Source organism: Orycteropus afer, unplaced genomic scaffold, assembly GCF_000298275.1.
Source record: "Orycteropus afer afer isolate SDZICR_OR568_19922 unplaced genomic scaffold, OryAfe1.0 scaffold00334, whole genome shotgun sequence".
Classification (NCBI taxonomy): Eukaryota; Metazoa; Chordata; class Mammalia; order Tubulidentata; family Orycteropodidae; genus Orycteropus; species Orycteropus afer.
Genome location: NW_006921921.1, coordinates 3,367,741 through 3,381,448, shown reverse-complemented (window position 1 = coordinate 3,381,448; position 13,708 = coordinate 3,367,741). Strand labels below are relative to the sequence as shown.

General features: G+C 35.9%; 1 protein-coding gene across 1 annotated transcript in view; it reads right to left on the bottom strand.

Annotated features, from left to right (window-relative positions):
* Positions 1-2,024: 2,024 nt before the first annotated feature.
* Positions 2,025-13,708, bottom strand: part of HCFC2 (host cell factor C2) — a 68,809-nt gene continuing 57,125 nt past the window's right edge. Inside the window, exons 9-13 of the mRNA XM_042782477.1 lie at positions 12,908-13,111; positions 12,386-12,462; positions 10,325-10,462; positions 3,945-4,130; positions 2,025-2,339 (exon numbers count right to left, since the gene is read on the bottom strand). Coding sequence (XP_042638411.1) covers positions 2,025-2,339; positions 3,945-4,130; positions 10,325-10,462; positions 12,386-12,462; positions 12,908-13,111 — 920 coding nt within the window. The remainder of the gene's footprint in view (positions 2,340-3,944; positions 4,131-10,324; positions 10,463-12,385; positions 12,463-12,907; positions 13,112-13,708) is intronic.

Here is a 13,708-nt window from a genome sequence, read left to right as displayed (position 1 = left end):
TTAATGCAGAATAAGGAGTTCAAAGCCAGGCTTTTTCTAATAAAGCAAATGCATCATTAAAATAATTGGGCTTAAAATATGTATTTACTATAACTTCCCATTCTTTTTTAACTAAATATACACATACATATGACAAACCCTAGCATTTAATATGTGCAAAATTGCTTACCATTTATTTTAACTTTACCTTTGGTTAAGTATTTGTTTAGCCTATATCAGACACATTATGGAAGCTACACAAATGATTACAAACATAATATTGAGGTAAGTTAAAAGTCTACTAGTGCAAAAGCAAGCATATGCTAAAAGCCAAGCATATGAGTTAAACAAATGCAGGATGAAGCTCTCACCAAGGGACTTGCTGGAATACCTGGAGAAGCTCCTTGTAAACATTGTTTATAAAGTACAAATTATAGGTTAAGGATTCATACAGCCTCAAAAAAAGGTATTCTGCCAACACCATCGTAGTGCATTTATTTTACCTTTAGAGTTCAGAAACCACTCACTGCGTGTCTCATCATTTGTGTTAAGAGTTTGCATATTTTCAAGAGAAACCTCACGAGACACATTAATTACAAATACTGTAGTATAAAAATCCCAGTTCTTTACAAAAATTATATATTAAAATATTCTATACATTTTAAATTAGTAACTGGAACACACATATATATCTGTTCTGCACAATTAAGTCCATCTTTGCTGAGGGCATTGTACATTAAGTCTGAAGACATAGCTACTCAGTCAACCTAAACTGGTGTCAAGTGATGTGGCATAAAAGAATAGACCTGTGCCCCTGCAGTTACTGCAGCTCTTAGCTTGAAATATCTTTTCTGCAATTATTGCTCTTGTATATTTCCAGATTTGAATAGGCAGTGAAATTATGAAAATTCCTAAAGGTTTAAAACATATTACCACTAACAGAGTGTTCATAATACCTATCTGTTTTATCTTTAAGGTTGTAATGGAACCTGAGTAAGCAGTCTAATGCTTATATTTCAGTTGTAAAAAAGTTTATACAACTTCAAGGTAAAAACAATGCAAAAATAAAACATTTAGAGCATTTACAAAATCTTACAAATGTTTAAAACACTATTTCAAAACCTGTATCCTGTTAAGGTGCTTCTTTCTTTCTGCAATAGGAGGACATAAAGTTTAATTCTGAATTTTAAGTTAAGAAGTTTTAATTTCAGCAAAAGCAAAATTAGGATGATTAAGACAGATGTTAAAATGTTCAGGATGTATTTCACTTCTTATGAAAATAGATAATTTTAATGTTGAAAGGGATCTTAAAGGTAAACTCTTTTAACTGCTTCATTTACTAGTGAGAAAACTGAGGGCCAGGTAAGCAAAGTGCTTTGGTCAAAAATACATAAAATATATTGGCCTGATAAGAATCAGGACAATCCATCATTCTTTTTGTATTTTATCATGATCTTTAGAAAATAATAAAAATTCAAAAGGAGACTTTCTGAACTTGCCTCTTTAAAAAAAAAAAAAAAACACTTCTTACACTTTGTGCTACTGTAAATAAACAAAAAAGAATAAAATGCTCCTAAAATTAGTATAAGTATTATTTGATAGAACATAGTTGTTATCAGATGAGAGAATACTTAAAGCTAGGACATTTCAATATAAAGAACATTTACTATATAAGAGCATAATAGACAACAGCCAGTTACTAGAATCATCTAGTAACTCTAGGATGACTGAGTTACACGCCTTTATAAAAGATATTAGGGTAATAAAGCCTTCTGGCTTTATATATACTAATATATCTATCTATCTATCTATCTATATATACACAAACACATATATATATCTATATATATGCTAATTGTCAGAGTCTTTGCTTCTTTTCTATTTTTATTTGGATCTAGAATTGAGCAAATACATTTTAAGAACAACTTACAAACTCAAATTCATAACTGCTACAGATACAATCAGAGAAGACTCTTTTAAATGACAAATCTTTGTAACTAGTTACTAATAAATAATCATAACAACAGCTTCAGTAAAAAGCCAGTTCAACTTAAAGGTGCTTTCTTATTGTTACCTTGAAGCCATCGAACTTGGGTAGCTGGTCCATATCCCTTTTCATTCTTTGCTGATATCCTGAACACAATGGCAGGCCTGGATGTGTAATCAATATGTGCATTTGCAAGTTGCCCCGCAGTTACTATACATGATGTTTTAAGACCACAATAAATCCTCATAAACACAAGTTGACTTGGATTATCTTGTATCTGTGCCGTACGGATAGCCAAGTAGGCTGAGTATTCCAAAATATTTCCAGATGGTGAAGTGGGAGGTTCCCAGGAAAGGTGGATACCCTCAACATTCTTGAAGGGGGGGAAAAAAAAAAGGTTCTAAAATTTTGTCTATTGTCACCTGTTAAGTTGAAACTAAGAATAGAAAATGTTCCTTTTTGCTAAAATGTTTCCATATGTTGGTGTATCTTTGTTAATTAAAAAAAAAAAAAAAACCTCTAGCTTACTGGATCTAAAATGTTTAATTCATGCCCATTTTTCAAAAAACACAACTATACTTAAATGTCTGCCTGTAATATCCCAATGAACAGTAGAGGATTAATTCACAGTACAGTAAAGCGTTAACTCAGCAGGCTTGGAGTAGTCAAACTGCACATAGCAAAGTCAAGGGCTGACTCCTGATCACTCCGATCATTCCAAGGGATTCCTCTAATCCCTTGGAATATCCTACCTGATAAAGGTGTTGTATCATCTCAATAACTCTAGTATAACTGAATCATACGGCCTTTATAAAAACATTGGCGCAACAAAGCCTTCTGCCTTTATATATACTAACATATATGCATATAGGGTCCCAGGCCACACCAGATAGTTTATGCTAACAATGTGATTTATGGTGAACACCTGTTTTTGTTTATGTTGAGCCTTGGGTCACATGGTATCTATCGGTTTGATCTCTTTGGAGGGAGTGGGGCTAGAGCCCAAGTAGCTAAGTCAGTCACACAGGTGTTCCCTGCCTACATGACTGATGTCCCATAAAACCAAGTGAGCTTCCCTGGTTGACAATAGTTTGTAAATGTTGTTACACATCATTGCAGGGAGAATTAAACTCTGTCCTATGACTCCACTGGGAGAGGAGAACTGGAAGCTCATGCCTAGTTTCCTTTGGACTATGCTCTATGCACCTTTTTCCTTGGCTGATTTTAATCTGTATCCTTAAGAAAACATTAACCATGAATGTAACACCTTTTTTGGGCAGATGATATTTCTATATATGTATCTGTATATGCTATAAGAAAAGAAAACATTAACTGTAACTATAACATCTTTTTTCAGTACTGTGAGTTTTTCTAGAAAATCAAACTTGATGGTTGTTTTGGGGATCCTGACATATCCATCAACGGCTCCTCTCTTCCCTGAAAGCAGAACTTCTCTAAGGAGAGGCAGAGACTTAGGATAAAATGTAATCTAAATAATAGTGTGTCTATTAAGACTGTCTAGCATAAACTTTTTAGGAGCTCTGGTAGCGTAGTGCCTAAGGCACTGACTGCTAACCAGCAGGCTGGCGGTTCAAACCCACCAGCCACTCCTCGGAAGGAAGGTTGGGCAATCTACTTCTGTGGTGATACCTCCCTGTCGGGTCTGACTCAATGGCACATAACAACAGCAGCATAAACTTTTTAGTTCTGTAACAACAGAACAAATCTAATATTATGAAACATATCACATTTCCCTACCTTTCTGTGATTTAGATGCTGTAATTCTGCTTGAAATTTGGTCCTTACAAATATCATGAGTGATTAGCAAAAATATATTCTTTAAACCTTTAATCCACCCCTTTTTGGAAAACTTTCATTTCATCAGATATCATTATGAACCTCTAAAAAGGCAGTTTTACTTCATGTACAAAGTTTCAAATAATTTAAATCACCAACAAGCCTTGACCGAATGTCTCACCTTCGAAATTCTGACTGCAGACGGAGCTCCGGGAAAACCAGGAATGCAAGTTTTAAATTCACTAATTTTGCTGAAAGGGCCTATTCCACAACCATTGATTGCAGCAACCCTGAATCTATATCCTGTGCCTGGAACAAGATCTTGTTTCTTAAGTAAACTGTAGTCAGGCACATCTGCATTTCCTACCTGAAATAGAATAGATGAGTAAGTCAAAGAAAAGTTGCAATTAATTACTTTCTTCATTAAACAAATGAACTTTCATGGTTCTAGTTCACATTTACTTATTTCTCTCTCACACACAGGGAATGAGCTCTCCAATACAGAAGCATCTAAGCCTATAAATCAAGGATTCTTATCCAGAGAAAAAATGCCATTTTTGGTTAGAATCACTGATTACAAAGAGAAATGTAAGGGAATAGCATATGAACAGTATGAAAATAAAAAAAAAAAAAAAATTGATGACTGCAGTAAGTAAAGTGACAACTATCCCATCCCCATGGAAACTTAAAGTAGAAATCTCAAAAGATTTACTGTCAAATAATAGTTTCGGCAAGAACAAATCTCTTTGAAGTTATACAAGCAGCATGACAATGAGGAATGATAAGCAAGTAGTAATGGAGCATTTTAAAATTAATATTCACCAAAGAAGATACACAAATGGCAAAGAAGTACATGAAAAGATGTTCAACGTTATCAGTCATTAGGGAGATGCAAATCAAAACCACAATGTGATACCACTTCATACCCATTAGGATGACTATTATCAGAAAAATGGAAAATAACAAGTTTTAGTGAGGATGTGGAGAAATTGTACTGTGGGGGGGAATGTAAAATAGTACAGCTGCTGTGGAAGAGTTTGGCAACTTCTCAAAAAGTTAAATACAGAATTACTGTATGACCTAGCAATTCCACTTCTAGCTACCATACTTTTACACAAATAATATATTATAAGGTTATTTTTGCCAACCATACCCTCCCCCAGCGAGGTGTTTTCATAAGCGTGCTGCTGTATTAAATGGTGTGTGTATGTGTGTGTATAAAATGGAGTATTATTCAGCCATAAAGAGAAATGAAGGTCTGATACATGCTATGACACGGATGAACCCGGAAAATATGCTGAGTGAAGTAAGTCACTCGAAATAACAAATATTGTATGATTCCACTTATATGAAATATCTAGAATAGGCAAATGCAGAGAGATAAAAAGTACCTGGGGAGAGGGGGGAACGGAGGATTACCGCTTAAGAGGTACTGAGTTTCCATATTGGATGATGAAAGACGTTTGGAAACAGATAGTAGTCATATATAAATACAATAAATGTCACTGGATTGTATACTTAAAGTGATTTAAATGACAAATTTTTGTTATATATGTTACTACAATAAAAAAACAATATTCAACAGACACTGAATAAATATTAAACTTAATAATTAGATTACATAATTGAGGTAGGAATATCATAAGATTTACAATTGTCAAATAATTTTCATACACTCTCTTTAACTCTCACAACACTCGATCTCAGAGGTTCAGTCAGTCACACTGCTGAGTGAGAGAAGTAGTATGTATGCAAGTTCATTTACTGGTTAGAAACTTTATGCTGTTTTTGTTTTTCCTTTTGGGAAAAGGCAAGTAGCTACTAGGCCCTTAAATATGAATATTTCTTTATATATAAAGTTGAACTATAGCCAGAACTTTAATTAGGCATATTACTCACAAATTATTAATACTTCTATTTTTGTCAAGGATTAGAAAAACTCAATATTAAAAAGAGGGACATCAATTAGAGAGAAGCAACTCAAACAACGAGATAGCATCTTACTCCAGCAGTAATAGCAAAGTTCAAAAAAAAAAAAAAAAAAAAACGGAATACAACAAATGTTAGCAAGGCTGTGGAATTATAGGAACTCTCATCCACTACTGATGGGACTGTAAAATGATATAAACACTGGAAAATAATATGGCACGTACATAAAAAGTTAAAAATTAGAAATACCATATCATCCAATAATCCTACTACTAAGTATATATCCTAGAGAAATAAGAGTCCTGGCATGGACAGAGAAATGCACAGTTATGTTCACCACCACAGTGTTCACAATAGCAAAAAGAAACAACATAAGTGCCCATCAACAGATTAATGGATTAACAGACTATGGTACATGCACACAATGGAACACTATGCAACATTAGAGTAATGATGAATCTGTGAAATACCTCATAAGATGGATGAACCTGGAAGATATGCTGAGTGAAATAAATCAATTACAAAAGGACAGATATTGTATCACACAAAAAGAAACATTCTTTGATGGTTACCAGATGGGAGAGGAAAAGAAGGAAAATTACTAACTACAGAGTTGTTGTTGTTGTTGTTATTTGCCGTCGAGTCGGCCCCTACTCATAGCGACCCTTCCTTGGGTTTCCGAGGCAGTGTCACTACAGAAGTAGGATTGCCCAACCTTCCTTCCAAGGAGTAACTACAGAGTAGATATGTATTAATTTGGGTGAAGAGAAAGACAATATTCAATGAGGAGGTGTTTTGGTTACCTGGTGCTGCTCTAACAGAAAATACCACAAATGGGTGGCTCCACCGAACAGGAATTTATTCTCTTACAGTTTAGGAGGCTAGAAGTCTGAGTTCAAAGTTCCAGCTCTAGTGAAGTCCCTTGACCTTGGGCTTCAGCTCTCTATCCTGCTCCCAGCCCACTGGAGCTGGAGGCATCTCTTCACTCAGCCAGCTGCAGGCTGCTGAGGCTAACAAGGCCAAGGTTGACAAGTAAAACGGCACAGTTCCAAGATTATCACACAACATGGCAGGCCATTGGTTCAAGTCCAGGAAGATCAGCAGACAATATGGCAGGCTGCTGAATGAAGACTTGCCTACATGCAGAGTCCAAACATGCCAAAAAGCTGCAGAAAGTATTCTCAAAGCTTCTTCTTACACACTGGAAGCAGACCACATCCCTAAGGCAGCTACTCAGCTGCTCCAGTAGATTCCATCATGGAACTGATTACCGCTCTCATCATGGGGAATAACTACATGCAACTGTCCAGCCACTCAAAACCAGGCCCAGCCAAGTTGACACACAACTTAACTACTACAGGGGGAGATCACACATGACCAAGGCAAAGGAAGGCACTGAGAGTTGCACAAGAGTAAAAGACAACAAAGGCAAATACTATTATTTATACAATCTTGCAGTAACAGTACTAATAAGCAATAATTTATGAGTAGATACATAGGTAGACATGCAAGCTGAATAGATGTGGGAAGGTGAATGGGAGTATACCCACAAATACATATATATACATATAGTGGAGGATATTTCTATTTTTTTAAAAAATTTTTACTGTGATTTGGGTGAAAGTATACAGAGCAAATTCATTTTCCATACAGCAATGCATACACATTTTGTTTCAAGACATTGACTGCAATCCCCACAATGTAACATCTCCCTGAGCAAATACCGCCCTTCTGTTCTCCCACGATTGATCATTCTAAGGAGTATACCTACTCGATATAAATGTTCACCCCACATGCCTATGTACTGTTTGGCTGGAAGCCACGGGAGTGAGTTCAATTCCAGACCTGAAGGGGAAGGAGTCTCAAGGGTCTCACCAGGCTCCATCAGACCAGTAAACCTGGTGTTTATGATTTTGAGTTTTGTTCCACCTCATTCTCCCATTCTATCTAGGATCTCATGTACTGATCTCTTTTGGAGTGGTTGACAGTGGTAGCTGGGCACCATATAGTTCTGGTCTCATGGTCATAAGGCTGAGGTTCGCAGGTCCACTAGTCCCTTGAACTAATTGCTTCCATGTGTCTTTGGCTTTGTCCATTCTTCTTTGCTCTGGATGAGGAAAGATCCACTGTTGCATCTAGATGGCCAATTCCAAGCTTTTAAGAGCCTAGTTACTACTCACCAAAGCAGGATGTAGAACAATGCTTTTATGCAGTATGTTATGTCAATTGAGCTTGATGTCTCCTGTGACCATGGTCCTGAGTCCACAGGTCCAACAACTCGCTCCATCAGGGTGGCTGACTGTGCCTAAGAAATTATCATAGCTTTGCCCACTGTTAGTTCTAGTTATATGGCCATTCTTACAGCACATACAAATATGTATGTATGTAGAAATATCGTCTGCCAATCTTATATATGATCATGGGTATATTCCCTTTTGCCTAGACATATCTCATCATTCAGCCTATCTATCCATCTATTAACCCACAGATTAATGTTTGTTGTCATTGATAATGCAGTATTGCATATGTAAAAGGGTTTATCTTTATTGTGCACTTCTCTGTCTTCCTTTTTCTTAGTGTTGTTGTGTTGGTCACTCACTTTTGGTATACTGCCTTTCCCTTCACCCAAATCAATACTTGTCAGTAGAGGATATTTCTACATATGTATCTATTATATGCTGCACAAATGTTGTTGTTGTTATGTGCCTCAAGTCGGACCCTCCCTGGGTTTCTGAGGCAGTATCACTACGGAAGTAGATTGTCCCATCTTCCTTCCAACGAGTGGCTGGTGGGTTTGAACCGCCAGCTTTCTGGTTAGCAGTCAGGTGCCTTAGGCACTATGCTACCAGAGCTCCCATGCTACAAGTAAAACCATGGATACAGTACGGCATCCAGAGGGCAAAGTTCTGAAAAATTCTTAGCTGTAACCAAACACCTTGGGGGACGAGTCACTGGGCTTGGGGGCTTAGGCTTGGAGGTTATCTAGGTCAACTGGCACAATATAATCCACAAAAACAATGTTCTACATCCTACTTTGGTGAGTAGTGACTAAGGCTCTTAAAAGCTTGTGAGCAGCCATCCAAAATGCAACTATTGGTCTCTCCCCGTCTAGAGCAAAGAAGAGTTAAGAAATTCAAAGACTCAAGGCAACAATTAGACCAAAGGGCTAATGGGGCACAAGAACCACAGCCTCCATTACCCTGAAACCAGAAGAACTAGATGGTGCCCTGCTACCATTACCAACTGCTCTGATCAGGATGGCAACAGAAGGTCCTGGAGAGACTAGGAGGGGAAAAAAAAGTAGGAAAAGAAAAATCAAAATCATAAAAAAGACTAGACTTACAGGTCTGATAGAGACCATGGCCCTTAGACACCCTTACAGCCTAGAACTGAACCCATCCCCAGGGATCATTTTTCAAACAATAGACAAAGCACATAAAGTGAACAATAATACGAGCAAGGAGCATAGTCCTCAGAGCAAGCAACCACATGAGACCAAAAGGGGAGCAACTGTCCAAAAACAAAGTTCAGAAGGCAGGAAGGAGCAGGAAAGAAGGATGAGTGGAAAAAGGAAACCAGGGGGGAAGTGGGAAGAGTGCTGTTTCATTGTGGGATTGCAACCAATGTCACAAAACAAAATGTATACAAATTACTGAATGGAAAACTAATTTGCACTGTAAACTCTCACCCAAACTATACTAAAAAGTTTGAAAAAAAATTTAAAAACCCATAATTATGATTTAAAAAAGGGGGGGGTACATCAGAAGTAGTATTTGAGAAACTAAAATATAATGATAATGATATATTCTCCATTTTTGTAGACCTTCAAGAAACTCAAAATGGATATCCATTGCCTTGTCAATTCCCTCCCAGGAAGTCACCATCCCAGAAAAAAGTAAGTCTTATATGCTTTGGACCTGTTGTCTACTGCATAATTCTTTAAGGGCCGTTGTCTCACATATATTTATGAAGTCCTCTTTAGGGGCATCAAGGGAAAATTAGATTGCATTCAGTAGAATGAAGAGACTTTTATTCTATTAAAATCTTTTAAGTCATGAAATCAGTAAAATAGAAAATATTTTCCAGTTTAAAAAAAAAAAAGATTCTATTCTCTAAACATACTGGGCAACAAAATTAGAGATTAAAAAGAAGCAACAACAAAAAAAACCTCATTCATACTGGCCAGACTAGACTAAACCTCAGAATACTGCCCAGTGATTGTATAAATTTTTTAAAAGTACACGCTTCTTATATATTCCTTTAGAAAGAGTCTTTAAAAAGAATACAAGATAAATAGGTATACCAAACAAAAAACCAAACTCACTGCCATCGAGTCAATTCCGACTCACAGCGACCCCCTGTGACTTTCCAAGGCAGTAAATCTTTATGGAAGCAGATTGCCCAGTCTTCCTTCTGCAGAGTGGCTGGTGGGTTTGAACCACCAACCCTCCGGTTAGCAGTCAAATGCCTTAGGCATTACGCCACCAGAGCTCCTTAAATAGGTATACAGAACTCTTCAGTTATGGACTGTGAACAGATCCCAATTTCAGTCATTCAAGTGAGAATCAGGAATGTAAAAAATCTCATTTTTGAGGCTTAAAACTAGAAATTAGAAAATGTATCAATAGCTACCTTTGAGATGCTTTGCTTTCCTTTTGGCAGCAAATAAAACTGGCTCACCAATGCTGTGTTATTTTTAAAAATTCCCACATCACACCACTGTCGTTCTCCTGCTTTCACTGTGGCCACTGGATTTGAAGGAGTATCTTTCTAATTTTGGACCAAAAAAAAAAAAAAAAAGTTTATGAAGATTCTTACTGAGCATGTATGAAATTTTAAGAGCTAATAAATTCATGCAGTGATTTATACATAGGTACACAAATAAACACATTAATAATAGTTCCTAAGTAAATAAAGTCTTAACAGAATAGGTCAATTGTCAGGGAAACAGGGAGCTAATTCAAACACAGGGGTGACGGGCATTCTCCAAGTCAGTAGCTCTGTACTACCAACCTAGCTGGAGTTAGCATGCTCTCAAATGAGTGGTATGTCAAACGCCAACTGTTTTATTCAGAGACTCTCTTAGAAAATGTAATCCTATTTGTTATGACATTACAACTTGCTCCAAATGAGCAAATAAAGAAAAATTCATTCCAAGCTGGCTCATGTCTAGATGCAGAAACAGCTAGCAGAAACTCAGTGATCTCTGTACTTGAGATACCTGTGATTCTCCACACCTAAAAGGAGAAAAAATGTTCAAAACTAAAATGCAGTTTGCATATACTTTGAGCACATAAATTCACTACAGAGGAACAGATTGAACAGTTTTACAATTTTTACCCTGCTTTAAAACAAACAAATTTCCTCTACCTTAAGTTACTTTTAGTGGTAAGTGAATTATACTTATCCCTGGAACTAACCTTTTTAAGCCATCTTCTTTATAAATGAGACACTGTTTCCAGAAGCTCAAAACAAATGTGCACTTCAGTTATTTATTTCTGTCTTAAATATATAACAGCAGAGGTACATGCTTATAATTCACATTATTTGTTATTTAGGCTATCATACATGACAAAGTGAGGTAACCAGAAGTCTTTAAGAATTTTAAAAAAAAGTGCTTTAAAACTTTTCATTTTTTAGGTTGCAAAAACTCTTTTCAACTTTTATAAACAACTGGCTCCTACTGAGATCACAAATATCATTCTGGCTGATTCATTGCAAAACAGATGCTAAGAGAAAAAAAGTTCATTTGAATAAACTTTCCCTGAGAAGACTCTATGAACAACACTAGGTCTTAATATTCTGGAAAGATGAAAGCAAATATATAACCAAAATCCACACGACTGAAAGAAAACAAAAATTATAGACAATTCTTAAAGATTCCAAAAAGTAAAGATTAGGTCAAATAAAAATTCTTGCACAAAGCAGTAAAGATGAAATGGCTGGAAAAAAAATCTTACAAAATGTTTACATATTAGCCTTATATTTATCTAATTAAGACAATCTTGGTATATTTGTGAAGCACACTTCTAGCATTTTAAGTTTGGTGCCACGCAGACCAATTCTGATCTTCCATAAACCACTCTTGGTGTCAACGTCAGAGATTATGGGCTACTTTATATGGATGTCTAACTCAGTATTACAATATTCTCTTATGCTATTAAGAAGCTGGCAATAGTGCCATCCAAGGTTTATGCTCTGTAACATATCCTATCATTTACTCTTTAAACTATGAATGTAATGGATGTATTTTATGTGTATATACACATGCACACACATGTATTTCCGATTATAAAAGTACTATGTTTTCAAAAAAAAAAAAAGTACTATGTTTTCAGTATAGAAAGCATAAATAAGACAATAAAAGTTACCTGTGGCCCCACTACCTGAAGAGAGTCATCTAATATTTTGGTGTGGATGTGTGTGGGTACAGGTGAGAGTGTGAGTGCATGTACTGTACATATTTTTTAACCAAACTGGGACTACAGTATGTATATATTATTTATATCCAGCTTTTTTCACTTAATATTATATTGTGAATATTTTCCTATTCAATTGTTCAATTCTAAATTTATGTCAATTTGTTACTAAACAGGACCTAAGCCATTTTTAAGAATTTATTTAGAAGTTGTTCAGCATTTAAAAGCACATACTCATATGCAAACATGCATCATCTCCAGGCCATGGACTTACAGAAAGTGGGACTGTTGCTGCAGCAGAGGTTTCTACACGGCTGATCTTAGTTGCAGGCAGTGCACATGTTTCATCAACTAAAAATAAAGTAAGTCAACACATAAGACTTGAACAAGCACTTATCAGACACATTTCAATGTAATTTATAAATATACAAAAATAACCAGAGGGAGAAAACCACAATAATTAGAAATATGAACCTCTAACGTAAACTAATTCATCAAGTTCATCTTGTAAATGAAAATTTACAAAATTATAAAGTAATTAAGCTAGAACTGTTAATCCATAGTCTGGAACTAATCTTTTCTAAGGAAAAAAAAAATGCTGAAATTTATTCATGTGCTAATCTAAATATTTTTAGGTAAGGCAGCAGAGAACATAGAGTGATTTTAATTGAAATACTTTATCTGCTTATATATGATTCAATCCAAGATGAAATGCAATTCCCACCTAAGACAAATAAGTTGATGAATTTCTATACATAAATGTCTCAAAATACAGTATGTGAAACACATTTCAAACCTTCAGATTTGGTACTGAATGTTGTTAGTGAAGTTTCATCTTTAACAACTGCCCCATTTGTACTGGATGACTCAGTTTTAATGGTCTGCTGGGTTACCATAGTTTGTGCGCTGGAAACAGTACTGGATACAGAAGTTTCAGGGATTACTGTTCTTAAATCCAGGCAACTACTTAGAACACCTACATGTGCTGAAGTGTGAGGACCTGCAATTAAAGGGAATCAATTATTAATAAAACACCTACAGATAATGATTGTGTTTTATAGTTCGTCATACAATTCTTGGCACTTTCAGTTTTAAAATCACAAATATGAGTATCTCAATTAGCATTTATATATATTATTAAATTTTTAAAAAATGTTTTTAAAATAATAAAGTACATTATATCCATAACAGATGTCTACCATCTCAGCTCCCTCTTCCATTCTAAACACTGAATCACTGTTCTCAAACTCCATACTAAATCATGGATTTAAACATTGTCAGCAAATAGCCTAGCCTCATCTTAGAGGAAAAACGAAATGGAGATCATCAAGTATGAATCCTCTTAAATTTCTGTCTATTTCCACCCCAAACTAGACAAGTATTTATGATAGTGCCTATCTTCCCCATCTTTTCTGTGTCACAGGATGAGCGGATCTCCCTCCCTCCTACTTTGTGAGTCTCTTTCATCAATCTCCTCTTTTTCCAAGGCTGGCAGGCTCTTTTTCCTTAGTAGTTTCTCACTCTCAGTCCATAAACATAATGCCTCTCCAGCAAACAAACACACCTCTTTCTTGACCCCACAAGTACCTTCCAGCTA